The sequence below is a fragment of the Coenobita brevimanus genome, chromosome 23 (genome assembly GCF_032717465.1).
Source record: "Coenobita brevimanus isolate Jiangsu-jjx chromosome 23, ASM3271746v2, whole genome shotgun sequence".
Lineage (NCBI taxonomy): Eukaryota > Metazoa > Arthropoda > Malacostraca > Decapoda > Coenobitidae > Coenobita > Coenobita brevimanus.
In genome coordinates this window covers 35,502,581-35,518,565 of record NC_136976.1, presented here as the reverse complement: position 1 = coordinate 35,518,565, position 15,985 = coordinate 35,502,581, and the positions used below count along the sequence as shown (strand labels likewise).

The 15,985-nt window shown below is 41.5% G+C and overlaps 1 protein-coding gene across 1 annotated transcript in view; it reads right to left on the bottom strand.

Moving 5' to 3' along the window:
• The window catches only part of LOC145392673 (uncharacterized), a 71,779-nt gene that overhangs the window by 18,224 nt on the left and 37,570 nt on the right, over positions 1 to 15,985 (bottom strand). The window contains exons 3-5 of the mRNA XM_080266985.1: positions 9,039 to 9,181; positions 5,451 to 5,673; positions 3,399 to 3,456 (exon numbers count right to left, since the gene is read on the bottom strand). Of these exons, the coding sequence (XP_080123111.1) occupies positions 3,399 to 3,456; positions 5,451 to 5,673; positions 9,039 to 9,181 (424 nt within the window). The remainder of the gene's footprint in view (positions 1 to 3,398; positions 3,457 to 5,450; positions 5,674 to 9,038; positions 9,182 to 15,985) is intronic.

Below are 15,985 nucleotides of genomic sequence, written 5' to 3'. Positions count from 1 at the left end.
TGAGGGTGGGGGAAGTTACCGTAATAAAAAGAAAATCTAAATGAAATGTTTTCAGAGCACAGGGATGTCGCACATACTCTCTGACCTTGATTCGTGACCTTGACCTTTGATGACCTGCGCCGAAAATCGCTTCTTTCCACTTGCACATACAATATTTCGCGAATAGCTGAGGTCAGGGGAAGGATTTATTAATATATATATATATTTTGCATACTTTGAAACAGACTTTATCACGTTAGGTGTCTTGAGCGTCGGTAAAAAAAATGATTACTTTAGTTTCTTTGGTATTTCAGTGTGTGTGTGTGTGTGTGTGTGTGTGTGTGTGTGTGTGTGTGTGTGTGTGTGTGTGTGTGTGTGTGTGTGTGTGTGTGTGTGTGTGTTCTAAGTTTGGTGGTTTGTCATTTTCCATTTTTCTTTTTTTTTTTTCGTTTTTTCACGCTGATTTTTTTTTAGTACCGTTTTGACTTTGGAGGATTCATGGTCAGAGCTGGTAAGGTGGGTCGTTTTGTGTCCCTAAGCCTGGAGATTACCTAACTTCTGGGCGGAGGCAGGTTTTGCAGTTACTGTACTTTCTCATCCGCTGAAGTTAGTACCACCAAGACGACGCGGGTATTGCACAGCGTGAATTTAGTTCCTTCTAGACAGTATTTCCTTTTATATTTGCTGTTGGTGTGGGTGAAAGAGTGGTTTATAACAAGCCAATTTCATCACTCAAATTGGTTAGGGTATTTTCTCTTATATATATTGCTGACGTGGGTGAAGGGAAGGTTTATAACAAGCCTATTTCACCACTCAGGCAACAAAATCGACGAGGGTATTGCACCGTACGAATTGAACCCCACTAATCCAACGACTTACTTTTATTTAATTTTGTTTTATTTTAGTCTTGTTTCGGGTTGAGACTGGATTTAAAAATACAATATTTAACCCAACCATGTTAGTATTACAGCTAAGACGAGGGTATTGCAACGTATGAACTTAACGCTCCCAGCTCCACATCATGTATTTTGTACTGTTGTATTCGTTGTGTTTTATAATTTTGTATATTATGTGGGAGGTGACAGATATTACAAGTACCATATTGCTACGAGGGATGATACCAGTGAATTTAAATGCTTCAAGACGAATTTTATACAGCTTGTGAGAGACCATTTGAAAATAATAGGGTCAAATGGAACCATCAGATACTGGCCCTACAGAACGAGGGAGCTTTAAAATATTCACTTCCCCGCCAGGCAGTTCTGTGTAGCTTTTGGAACGCCTCGTGATGAAGGAGTTGATCGTGTTGCCTTATTTTGCTTCACTGTTTAGTTGGTTTTTACTTTCTATGACCAGAAGATTTTTATTTGGCTTAGAGGACATGTAATTTTAGTTAATTTTTCTGCTTTTGCCACTGGACGATTTTATTTAGCGTAACTTTTTGGATTTTATGGACGTGGTTTTGTTCAGGCGACCACAAGACGATTTGTTTCAGCAGAGAGAGGGTTGCCAGCACTCAGAGGGTTGAAAGCACTCACAGCTAACCCTTGGACTGCTATAAAAAAAAAAAAAACTTGAATGAAATGGCATGGATATTGCCTGAATTAAACAGCCAGTTGACACCTTGGAAGCGATAAAATGAGAAGGCTTATGGTGAAGGGATGAACTCTGTAATTAGCTTGGTTTTATTTTTAATTTTATATTTATGTACTAGTGTTGTTGTCCAGCTTTCTTCCTTTTACATTCGTGGCGACTGGTAATATATTTGAAAAAGCACCATCCCTCCCCAACCTTCTTCCGTGCTCAGTTACAATATATGTGGGCTTCGTGTTTCTCCCTCCCTCCCACCTCTCTCTCTCTCTCTCTCTCTCTCTCTCTCTCTCTCTCTCTCTCTCTCTCACACACACACACACACACACACACACACACACACACACACACACACACACATTAACCTGAACACATATACTTGCATTTTAAAGTCGTCTCCATTTTTACTGTATCGTGTTTATGTTTTAATTAAATTTTCCACTTTTTAAAAAATAATTTACCTTAACAACAAAATAATTCTTCTTTATAATTTTAGTTTAATTTCAGTTGCATTTGAGTTTCATCTTCACCCATAATTTATTGTCATGTTCGTTGTCTTGGTCACCGTCCTCACATTCCTCTTCCATCGTTCCTTGGTATTTTCTTCCTCCTCTTCATTTTCACCTCTATTGTCCTTATGTCTTCATTTGCCTAAGTTATTTTGGTTACTTTTTATTAATATTTTTTTCGGGTTAATAGCCATTGTCATCTTCATGGTCATCATCATCACTGTCATCACCACCATCAGTTTCCTCATCGTTGCAACTTTCTTTGTCATCATCATAATTCTTTACGGTTTATAATCATCATCATCATCATCATCATCATCAGCAGCAGCAGCAGCAGCAGCAGCGGCACGTATTTTACCATTATCATCATCTTTATCGTCACTGTCATCATGAAGGTCGTCAGTGTCATCATCACTAACTGTATCATCATCACAGTTTGCATTTTTCATCCCTCACATCATCATCACTCACTGATGCCATTCCTGTTCGCTTCGTTACCATTACACATTCATTAGTGTTTTGATTTTTTTTTTCAGTAGTTGCCTGTCAGCACACATTCTTTACATCCTCATCTGTCTGCACTTCTTCGTGATTTTCTTTACAACAATTCACCCTTCATCACACTTAATTAATACTTTATCGTGTGTTCCTTCGTTAACAACATCAACAACATATTCTGTATCACCCTCAGGATCAACATTATCTTCATTATCATCATCATCACCATTTTCTTTGTCATTATCGCTACCATTAGTAATATTAGCACCATCGTCATCTCACCTTCATCACTATTCCTTTCATCTTTTTAGGTGATGCGTTGACCCCGTAGAGTATCATCATCATCATCATCATCATCTGTTTCGTCATGTCTCTTGTTGCGCTTCCTTCTTCTCCTTCACTCTGACATCTTAAAGTTAATTCTTGCTTCCATCAGACGTATTTTATTCATCTTAGTAAGGCCTCTCGTCCTGAAGGAGTTTGCAATGGCTGTCTCTAACCCCTTCCAGGTCAAGAATACCCTAAGCTGAATAAAATCGTCTGCAGGTGGCAAGGACTGGAGGGAAAATACTGTACAGTCTCGGTCACGCTGGGTAGTGTCTGTCCTGCATCATCTATTCATTTCCTACGCCCATGCCACACCCACGCCCGCACCAGGAGACTGAGGCGTCCCAACAACACATACCATCAGTCGGTTTTAGTCAGCTTAAGGGAGACGTCTCACAGCTGAAGGTCCATAATAAATAGAATAAAATCATCCGGAGATAGGAAGAATTAAAAGGCGTCGTCGTAGTTAAGAGGTTGGTGGTTTATTGGAGTGACCTGCCCACCAGTAAGGTCACCAGGTGCAGAAGGGCCTCGGTCACCTGCGATTGGCTACCTGTCGGGAAGAAAGAGGGGCTTAGTAAACAGATATAAATGTTAGGAAAATAATTATTCGTACAGATGCAGGAATACAGGGATAAGTATGCAGATGTGCAGGGATGCACAAGAGTTCAACGGAAATATTACGAGTGCACGGAAGTACAAAAAAATTGATCAGAATACAAGAAGCAGAATTACAGAGAAATTTATAAGAGTACACAAGAGGGCAAAAGAATGTATAGGAGTAAGTAAGAATAATTGGGGCACATAAATATACAAGACACATAGCAATGCACTAGGAATATACAGCGGTACACAGGAATACTTAACACAATAACACACAACGAATATAGTGAGATTTTCCTCTGATGTTACTAAGTTATAAAGATACTAAGTGCATGTGTATGCCGGAAAGACTAACACCGGGAAGACCCCTGTACCGGGAGTAATACCGGTTGAGATGTTAAGATTATGGGTGTTGACGCTGTGTTATGAAGTGTGGCGGGAACGTAATCTGAACATTTGTTTGGTTGGCAGTAGTGGCGAATGTGAATTGTGTGGTTTTGCACTGTTTTATGTAGAAGTCCTGCTAATAATGAATCGCTAAGTGCTACTACTGCTACTACTACTACTAACTATTATTATTACCATTGTTGTTATTGTTCGTTGTTAATGAATGTGGCTGGTACTGTTCATTAGCTATTTTCTTTGTTTTCAGTTATACGAGTAACTAATGCCACCATATAAGTTCTGTATAAGTACTGTCAAGGGGATAAGATAGGAAAGTACAATCAATAAATATTATTAGATAAATACTATTTATACATTTAAGCGACACTGATTTTAACCGTAGTAGATTCTCAGCTTCATGACTGCTGAAGCTTCTCTCAGCTGAATTATCAGATTTTATCCATAATCCAACACCTTGATTATATATCACTGAATTCCCCTCAGATAGAGTAATTTGGCTTTAACCTGAACAAAATATTTAAATTTGTCTACTGGCATGAAAGTGTTAATGGGTATTTTTATATATTGAACAACTGTATTTCGTTCAGGTAAATGAAATCATGTGGTTTCATGAGTAATTACGAGCGAGCGAACAAGCATAGCTAAGCAAAGTTTACGTTCAGATGAGAAATGAGCGGCCCGACACGACCCGGTCCGGCCCGACGCGACACGGCTCGACACGACACGACACGGCCAGACCGTGATGGTTTTCAGAGGCTAATAACTTTTCTACTATGCGAGATAGAGAAGAGATTCTTTCAGCAGGTAGTAGATACATTGAATAAATTTTGTTTTTAGCTATATATTTACTCGTGAGACCAAAGAAACCCCTTGGAATCTCAGCCTTCCAAGGGATTGTACCGAGGGCTTCAACTGATATGCTCCGCTATGAAATCAATTTAGAGCACTATGAAAGTGACACATGAGAGGTATGAGTTGTTTTTCACTTTCATATGTTGATTGAGCGCGCGCGTGTGTGTGTGTGTGTGTGTGTGTGTGTGTGTGTGTGTGTGTGTGTGTGTGTGTGTGTGTGTGTGTGTGTGTGTGTGTGTGTGTGTGACAAAGAAAACGTGAAATTCTTTTCTTGTTCAGATACCTCACCAGAAATGTTGAAGGTTTACACGAAGATGAAGTTATGATGATAGGCGTATGTACAAACGCTCGCTCGCTTGTCACGCGCTCACAGAGCGCACTCTACTAGTATAACACACTGTAAATATGTATGCAGAGAGGTGTAGCTAAACTGGCCGGGGTGTTCTCTATCATACTCATTGACCCGATAACCAAGTGGCATCTCAATAACCACCCCCTCTTGTGCAGGTATTACCATCTTCCAGTGAGCATTATTCTCTCTCTCTCTCTCTCTCTCTCTCTAATATATTGTATTTATATATTTACAGCTATATCTATCTATCTATCTGTGTCTGTCTCTCTGTCTGTCTGTCTGTCTACACGCACGCACACACACACACACACACACACACACACACACACACACACCAGCAGAGTAGTAGCGATGGTTATAGGGAGAGCTGGATGACTGGTCCAGATACACCAGCTGGGTAGCGTTCATGCTGAAAGAGGCCACGGCAGCCCGACACGTCACCCTGGCCACGCCGTCGTAGAAGTGGTCAGGGGCTCTCCACCGAATGCCCAGTGTGGAGGTGACGTGACCGCTCTTATCCCGGGAGTCACCGTACACGTAGAGGTTGTTCTCGCGTACCTGGAGTGGAAAATAGTGCGTTGAACAGAGGAAGGAAACACAAATAAAAAAATCTATACACCAGATTACAGATACCACATTACTTTTACTATCCAGTACACACATCCTGCATAACTGTGTACGGCAATTACTCCTGTTAGCCTGTCTTAGGTCACATCTTTCACGAATCTCCTTACCTCATCTTTTCAGTACTTACAGTCCACGTACAATCCTCTTACTTTCGGCTACTACCCATTCAAGCCTCTCATCCTCCCATATCCCTGTACTCAGTATTATCCTATGCCGTAGTAGCCTCCGCCGGCCTTTCTTAGCCCATTCAAGGTTCTTTCTGATTCGCTAAACACCTCCCAATTTTTTCCCATTACGCGTTAATTGTTCTTTTATATCTGTTCTTATCCATCTGTCTTTGTTATTTGTATCTATTCTTCGGTATGTCATAGTATCTGCCTCTTGACTTATGTAACTACTTTACCTACTTTGCAACCCATATGCATCTCTGCCTTATGTAGCAAAGTCTCCGTTTCATTCATATTTATCCATCTACTAGTCTTACTATTTACATACCTATCTACTGTTTGCAGAATGTGTTAATCAGAGCCACCGAGCCTATAAACCTCCCCTCTCGCAAAGAAAGTCAAATATAAAGAACCAGAAATCATGAACCCTTCGAACACAGACGACCGGACACGTTGCTAATACAGAGGAGATTCGTCTAACTGTACACTTCATTTTGTCAATGTGTCATTTCAACTATTTTGTCAGTCAGTCATTTTTAACTATTCACATATATTTTCTGTCTGCCAGTTTACTTGTACTTGAGTATCTATTGTCCACCTACCTACCTACTTACCTACCTACCTATCCATCCAACCTGTCTGCCTACCTATCTAAATTCTTACCTGCCTCCCAGTTTATTTGCTTACCAGCCTAACCTCCTTTTACCTCCCTACTAACCACCCACTTACCAACCCGTCTACACTACTTACCTACCTGCCCTCTCATCACTCCACTAACTTAACTTCTTCCCTTCCTCACCTACTTACCTGCCAACATCTATATCTATCTGTCTCTGTCTATCTATCTATTTATCTACGGTATATATCTACCAACGCCCAGCGGTAGAGCCAGTGTGAAATTATATCTGTAAGCCATTAAAGTAGGTATTTCCCGGTACCAGAATCTTCCCGGTACCGGAGTCTTCCCGGTACCAGAGTCTTCCCTGTACTAGAGTCTTCCCGGTGCTAGAGTCTTTGTGGTACTAGAGTCTTCCCGGTGCTAGTCTTACCAGTGCTATAGTCTTCCCGATGCTAGTCTTCCCGGTACTAGAGTCTTCCCGGTGCTAGTCTTCTTGGTACTAGAGTCCTCCCGGCTCTTGAGTCTTCCCGGTGCTAGAGTCTTCCCTGTACTAGAGTCTTCCTGGTGCTACAGTCTTCCCGGTACTTGAGTCTTCCCGGTGCTAGAGTTTTCCCTATAGCAGAATCTTCTCGGTATCAGAGTCTTCCCGGTACCAGAGTCTTCTCGGTACTAGAGTCTTCCCAGTAATAATGTCTTCCCGGTACTAGAGTTCCTGATTCTAGAGTCTTCCCGGTAATGTGCGTTTATCCCTGGTATTTGAATTTTCGACACCAGTTTCCCCCAGTTCTGTGTCTCCCGGTACGTGTCTCTGCTCACTAACTGCCTAATTCCTCCTAGTTCGGTCATTCTGATTTCCTGTTTCTCTCTCTCTCTCTCTCTCTCTCTCTCTCGTTCCTATGATTTTTATCCGCTTAATCGCTATTCCTATCTCTCCTCTTCCCCTTATTTTCTTTCTTCGTCTCTTCATCTGTCTCCTCCTTCCCTACCTCATTTTTCTTCTCCTTTCCCTCTCTCTCTCTCTCTCTCTCTCTCTTCATCTGCCCTTTCTTCCTCTCAACCTCATCTTTCATCCCCTGGTCCCAGTTATTTCTTATCTTCTCCTTCCACTACCCACTTCCTACCTTCTTATCTTTTCTCCTCCCCGTCTCTCCCTCTCCCCATTTCTCCCTCTTCCCAGCTTATGTTGTTTCTCTACTTCCTGTACCCTGCCTCTTCACCCCATCTCCCTCCGCTTTCCATTCTTTCTCTCTCTCTCCCCCTCCATCTCCCCTCCTGATCTCCGTGTCATTCGTCTGGACCTTTCTGTATACTTTTTCTTTACTGTTCTCTCCACATCTTCGTTTTCCACTCCATTCCTCCTTTTCACTCCTTCAGTTACTATTCTTTTTGCGTCACATCCCTACGCCCAATTCCTCCACACTACCCTTCCACTCGTTTCTTTTCCCGTCAGTTCTGCTTATGGTCTCTTCACCTTTCCATTTTTTCCCTACATCACCCATCTCCTCCTTCCCTGTTACTTCATCATCATCGCACTACATCCTACTCCCCTAAGGTTTTCTATATATCACCCCTCTCCTCCTAGCCTGGCTTTTATCCTTCACTTCTCTCCATTTTTGCTCATTTCCTCTGTCCTCCTTTTTTTCCTCTCCATGTCCTCATTCCATATCTTTCTAAATTATCGGTCTCCCAGTAAGATAACACATCGCTTTAGGTCTTCTCTACTATTTCCCCGCCTTTTCCCCATCACTTTTCCCTTCCTCTCCCTCATTTTCTCCTCATCACCTCTCCTCACTTCGCCTCTAGTTTTCCTGCATTTAACTCCTCCCTACGTACTTTGCTGCCTTTCAAGATTTCCTTCCTATCTTTCTCATTTCAATTTTCCTTCATTTTATATATATATATATATATATATATATATATATATATATATATATATATATAGTGTATATATATATATATATATATATATATAGTGTATATATATATATATATATATATATATATATATATATATATAATATGAATGTATGTATATGTAGGTCTTCCCTCCTCCGCATCATTCCTCCACATTACTTCCCATCTTCCATCCCTCCACAACTCACCTATATCACGTAAAAAACATCTCACTTTCCCTTGGTCTCCTTTTCCACTCCTGCCTCCCATTCCTCCACGTCCCCCCTCCACTCCCTCTTTACTTCGTGTTTTCCCAACTCGTTTGTATGGCCCCAAAACTCTTAACTTGATTTCCTCCTCTACTGTCTCTTTAGTTCACCTGCATATCATCCCACACCTCCTTCCATCTCATTCCCATATCCTCGTTTCTGCCCATGTTTCCTCATCACCACCCATTCTCCCATTCCCCTTCCTATAATACCTCCTGACCATTGCTTGACCTCCCCATTTTACCTCCTTATTACACATCACCTTCCCTGGTATCACCCCATTATTTTTTATCATGCTTCCCCCATCATTCTCATACATCACCCCATTTACTCATCTCCCTCACTCACCGGTATCCCATTCAACTCCCACATGAGTTTGGCCTTAGGTTTGGATCCTCTTGCTGTACAGTTGAGCATGACGGCCTCCCCACTGCGGAACCTGGGCGGGTGCATCTGGCCCTGGGCGTGAATCTCAACCAGTCTGGGCGGAACTGTGGGCGGGAGAGAGTTTGCGTGAATAGGAATGGGCGAGAGTCGGTTAGTATAGGGTCGTGATGGATGTGGGTGGGAGGGAGCAGGGATAGATGGGAGAAAGAGTGGCTGGATGGGAGATGGATTGTATTGGGTTCTGCTGGTGTGGGTTAGGGCGAGGAGAAGGCTTATGAATGTGGGGGAAAGTAGAAAACAGTGATAAAAAGCAGAGGAAGAGGAATAGAGAAAGGAAGGGGAAGTGGAGGGTCATGCTGGTGGAAGATGGATGAAGGGAAGAGGAGAAAAGAAAGATGGGTAAGAGGAGAAAAGAAAGATGGGTAAAAAAGGGAGAGAAAGGAAGGATGGAAAGAGTGGAAAGGGGGGGGGGGAGATGAAGAAAATGCGGAAGGGGAAGGAAAGAACAAAGAGATGAAGCAGAGATAATAGGAGATGAATAATGATGTATGGAAAAATAGTGAAAATTAATAACGAGGATGAAAATGAGGAAAGAGAACTAGTTACTATTATTATTATTATTATTATTATTATTAACTCATTTAGTACAGCAACTATTCACTCTTTCTCCAGACAGTTTCATTCATCTTAAGTGAGATTCTTCGACGTAGAGACATACAGCATTCATCAACCCTTTCGCTACGAGGAAGGTCTCTTAAGCTGAACATATTAGTGTGACGTTAGCTCAAAGGAAAGTGAAAAAGTTGTCATTAAAGAAGAGATGATAATTGTAAGTGGCTTCTGAGATCCCATACCATCTTGAAGTTAAAAAAATAGCCTAAAAGAGAATGTTAAGGTGTAATGTGGAAAATAAATCACTAACAGAATGGTGTTAAGATTCCTCATACGCCACCTAGAATACTGCCATAAATAAGGTGATAAATAGGGAAATGGGGAAGGACTGAATGGCTAGGGAGATGAAAGGACCATGAGGAAGGGGAGGGATGGGGATGGGGATGGGGATGGGGATGGGGATGGAGATGGGGATGGGGATGGGGAGGGGGGAGGGAGGGTAGGTAGAGGTGAGAAAGATCAGGGTAACAAGGTAGAAAATTAGATGAGAGAGAGAGAGAGAGAGAGAGAGAGAGAGAGAGAGAGAGAGAGAGAGAGAGAGAGAGAGAGAGAGAGAGAGAGAGAGAGAGAGAGAGAGAGAGAGAGAGAGAGAGAGAGAGAGAGAGAGAGAGAGAGAGAATAAATCTTACCCTTCATATTTAATTTGTCAATAAAACAAGAAAATGGACCGGCAAAATAAACATAAAAAAAAAAGTATTCTATATTTAAAAAACCTACAGATTTCAAAATATTGTGTAGTCAGAAATGGCCACAGGGAAAACGTGAAAGATGTGGAAGTTGAACCCTGCGTGCTAATTGTGGCATATACTTAAATCCTGAAATGTGTGTCTGAAAGTTACCTTAGCCATGTTCTTTTAAACCATCAGGCGTAGTGGTTTATCTTATTATTTAGTTCTAGCTACCAACACACGATTCCCATTAAACTTATTGCACAGATCAGACGATTCTAGTACTCTTAGGACACAGTTTGGACAATTCTAGTAACTTAAGACACACGTCAGGCTGTTCTAGTAACTTAGGACACATGTCAGGGTGTTCTAGTAACTTAGGACACATGTCAGGGTGTTCTAGTAACTTAGGACACACGTCAGGCTGTTCTAGTAACTTAGGACACATGTCAGGGTGTTCTAGTAACTTAAGACACATGTCAGGGTGTTCTAGTAACTTAGGACACATGTCAGGGTGTTCTAGTAACTTAGGACACACGTCAGGCTGTTCTAGTAACTTAGGACACATGTCAGGCTGTTCTAGTAACTTAGGACACATGTCAGGCTGTTCTAGTAACTTAGGACACATGTCAGGCTGTTCTAGTAACTTAGGACACACGTCAGGCTGTTCTAGTAACTTAGGACACATGTCAGGCTGTTCTAGTAACTTAGGACACATGTCAGACGTTTCTAATAACTTAGGACACATGTACGTTTCTAGTAAACTTAGGACACACGTCAGACGATTCTAGTAAACTTAGGACAGACCTCCAATAAAGAAAGAAGTAATGAAAGCTACGTTTAATCTCTCCAGGTCCAAAAGTCTGTCGTAAGGTGTATATAATCGTCTGGAGACAGCAAGAATAAATAAATACGTCACTGCATCCAAGGAGTTAAAATCCAAGTATGTTTATTTGCTATTTCTGTTACCCGTACACAGTACTATGTTACCTCTTTTACCGATGAGGTTTGTAACAATTTTCGTACCTTTTATAATTTATTCCTACCTCCAAACTTTTCCAGTTTCATGAAAAGCTTTAGCAATTTATCTATCATTATCTCTCTCTCAGTCTCTCTATGGCCAGGCGTCTTAATTCCGTAAGAGGTGGCCACAAACAATCCCCACCCCCTAAGTCACCCCCCCTTCTCTCATGACTCATATATCTCTCCACTCCATCCCTTCATCTCATCATTGGTCCTCCTTTCTCTCCCTGTCCACCTCACTCACATACACTCTTTCAGTTTTGTCTCTCACTCTCCATCCTCTCCACATGGCCAAACCAACTCAAGGTATATATCTTAACACTTTCAATCATATCCACATCAACACCACAACGCCCCTTTACTTCCTCATTTCTCTGTCCGCCTCTCCGTGTAACGCCACATGCTCCTCTCAAATAACTTCTCAGATAACGTCCCCATAACTGCACAAATTTCCATCCGCTCATTTATAGTATCTCGTATTGACTGAAGTAAGATTCCTATTGACATCCACAGCCGTGCAAGGTTTGAGAGAAGTTTTGACCGTCTGATGGCCACGTTTTGACCCTGTGATGGCCATGTTTTGACCCTGTGATGGCCATGTTTTGATCCTGAGGTGCCCTTGTTTTGACCCTGTAATGGCCATGTTTTGACCCTGTAATGGCCATGTTCTGACCTTGTGATGGTCATGTTTTGACCTTGTGATGGCCACGTTTTGACCCTGTGATGGCCATGTTTTGACCCTGTAATGGCCATGTTTTGACCCTGTGATGGCCATGTTTTGACCCTGTGATGACCACGTTTTGACCCTGTGATGGCCATGTTTTGACCCTTTGATGACCACGTTTTGACCCTGTGATGGCCATGTTTTGACCCTGTGATGGCCATGTTTTGACCCTGTGATGACCACGTTTTGACCCTGTGATGGCCATGTTTTGACCCTGTGATGGCCATGTTTTGACCCTTTGATGACCACGTTTTGACCCTGTGATGGCCATGTTTTGACCCTGTGATGGCCATGTTTTGACCCTGTGATGACCACGTTTTGACCCTGTGATGGCCATGTTTTGACCCTGTGATGGCCATGTTTTGACCCTGTGATGGCCATGTTTTGACCCTGTGATGGCCATGTTTTGACCTTGTGATGGCCATGTTTTGACCCTGAGGTGCCCTTGTTTTGACCCTGTAATGGCCATACTTTGATCCTGTGATGGCCATGTTTTGACCCTGAGATGGCCATGTTTTGACCCTGTGATGGCCATGTTTTGACCCTGAGATGGCCATGTTCTGACCCTGTGATGGCCATGTTCTGACCCTGTGATGGCCATGTTTTGACCCTTTGATGGCCTTGTTTTTCGACCCTGTGATGGCCATGTTTTGACCGATGGCCATGTTTGGACCCTGTGATGGCCATATTTTCCACTCAGCTGAATAGAACCAGCCGTCACTAAGAGGAATGAGATATCCAAGCGTTTTTACAGAGTTGATGACTTGATTAGAGAAGCAAGATAAGTTTCTGATGGTTGAATTTTTAGATCATCTGAACAGACTCGACTGCCCTTAACTGGAAAAAAAAAAATCTGAAAGTGCACCTTCTTGATGGTTAAAAGTTTACCTCAGTTGAAGAAAAGCACCTGCCGTTTGCTGGAATAAAAGGTCGTAATGTAAGTAGCACACGAAGCTTTGTAGAACCCCTTCCCAAGCGATTTATTTTGCATATATCACCTGAACGAGTCTGTGTTTACATCGTTATATATCAACACACTGAGGGGGCAGATGCAGAATAAGTCGTTGAGTAAAAGGTACTACGAAGTCAACAATGCCCATAGAATACAACCCCCAAACCTAAGTGATCCAGTGCAGAGGCCGACAAGAGATGCTTGAACCCATGAATGGATGGTGTCCTTTGTTCTATGTCGAATCAATTCATTTTTACATACTTAATAGTTATGGACGTATAACCGATGCCAGTATATAATTTTTAAATACTCATCCCTATATACTGTAATGGAAATCTAAAGCACCCATTTAAATGGGCACCATAGAGGCATCGCTACACCCACCTACCCTAATGGACAGCACATAGATTGAACATTTAAGCGTTGTTAGTATGAAACAAATATTATACTCATTATTTCTCATTTGAGTTTATTCCTTCCCTTGGAGTTGAAAATATGCATGTAGTTGAATGATTGGCAACTTTATTAACAATAATATTTTCTCTTTCAAAACAGTTTTCACAAAAAAAGCAACATAACTGGATGTCTTTATACGTATCAAAACAAATGTATACTCCATAGCTCACAAACAATATCCATAAAATGATGGAGAATGATATTGTAGCCATACAAAACAAAAGAAAAATAATAATTACATTACTTGCATTTCTATCTAATCTACGGTGAAATCACACTAAATTTATTGGTCATTTTGGAGTCGTGTATTATTCATTCTTGTTTTTAAATCTTAATTTTTTATGTGATACTGAACCCAGCCCTGAACATGCAGTGCTACATCACACTTTGTGCACTTTGGCTTTACATTTTTCTTGCAGACTTCACAGTGACGTTGTCACACATCACAATACTGTGGGCTGTTTGGTTGTAACGCACATACTTAGGAAATCTTAGTGAGACAACCTTGTCAGGCCTTACCGATGGCTCCAGAAGAACATTTACAATTTCTCTCAAGAACTCGGGCTCTGTGACCTTGCTGGTTTTTCTGTAAAGAATCCACCCATTGACAGCTGACGAATTTTGGAGAAATCAAAATTGTGGATAGTACCATCCACGTTTCCTGTATGACACACTATATTTTCCTCTAGACTGGTCGGACAAATCTAGTCCTCCCATACCTTTGTTTTACTGCTAAACTGTGAATGGTTGCAGGTCACATACTACTTTTTTCTTCTTTCCTGACCATCACTTACATATACTCATAGTTAAGGAAACGCTGTCACCTCTGCTGGTGGCCACTTTCACTGTTATCTTTCCACCTGCAGACAAAAATGATTTTCTCTTATCTCTTAACAATTCTGCATAGCCTTACTCAGAATTCTTCATATCAGACAAAGGCATATCTCTAACTTTGTCTTTTGAATAAAAGTGAGATTGACACTGGCTTTTCTTAATGATTGAAGTAAAGGGAGAGTTGTAAAAAAGTTATCAGTGCAACCATTGTCCTCTGAAGGAACAACTCCCTTTGCCAAAGTCTTAACAACAGATTCACCAACTGTGCAACCTTCCTTATAGCCAGTTTCATTTCCGTCGTACAATTTGAAGGAAATTAGCGATCCCTACGAGGAGAAATGGCACCAAAACTTATACCCAAACCAGACAGGTTTTCTCTGGATGAACTGCTTGAGCCCATGATAACCATAATATGGTTCCATGGCTTCAGCAATACCTCCTGACACTAGAAGTGGCTGAGCTAGGTCCATGATAATCTTCATGAACTGCTCAAAGAGTGGTCGTATCTTGAATAATATATCTTCCACTGGTTTCTTGGAGTTACCAACAAAGTGTCGGCTCTGACAAATGTCTTCAAATCTGTTGACCCCATCCCACTTTGAATCAATGCAAGGTTCCTGGTATCATCTTGGTTTGACTAGGACTGCCTAGTTCGAACAGTATTATACCATGATAAAAGAAAAATACCAAATAGTTTATAGAGATTTTCTATAACACCTAACTCTTTCCCAAATTTTTACAAGATGATACAGGTTTGTTTCCGTCTCGATACTTTCCATTAGTTCTTCATTCCAAAACACTTTACAGATATCAACAGGTGTTAGTCCTTCATCACACCAACTATTCAACTCGGAATGATTATGTGATTCTGGAACTGACTCTTCCGCATCATTACACCTTTCCCATATGTACACATTTTCTGTTCCATTTCTTCTTAGGTGCTTGAGTTCCTTCTTCACTTTCCATGGGGCTGCTATGCTGTGGATCTTCTGGAGTTACTATTGGCAAAGAACACGATGAAAAAGGCTCCATACATGAATTTCTGTTTGTTTGATGGATGGGGATGCCCATCAACCACATACTCAAGGTAGGGCTACTCCAGCATGACCACACTGAGTGACAAACCAAATGATTTCCTGTAAGCCAGGAAATAATTTAATATGGTAGATGATAATCATATAACCATATAACCAGCCCATAAATGTTTCCTACGTGTCAGCAAGTGGGTTGGCCGAAGGTTTATGCCCCTCCCTGGAAAACAACTACGGTTCTTAAAAAGACAAACAAAATGCCTCAGACCCGGACGGACCCACACATGACGACCAAAGATCGCATAAGGGACACAGTGAGGTTGGCAACATAGAATGCAAGGGGGAGGGGGAAGTAAATAATAAAGTGAAAAAGAGATTGTCCAGGTGCTTGAGGATGCAAAAGTGGACAAATGAGGATTGACTGAGACCAAATGGAGAGGTGAGAGTGTAAGAAAGTGGGAGCATGGCTGGGATATATATGTGGGAGTCGGTGAGAATGTGAGGACAAAGGAGGGTGTATGTATTGTTGTGTGCAAGAGACGGAAGGA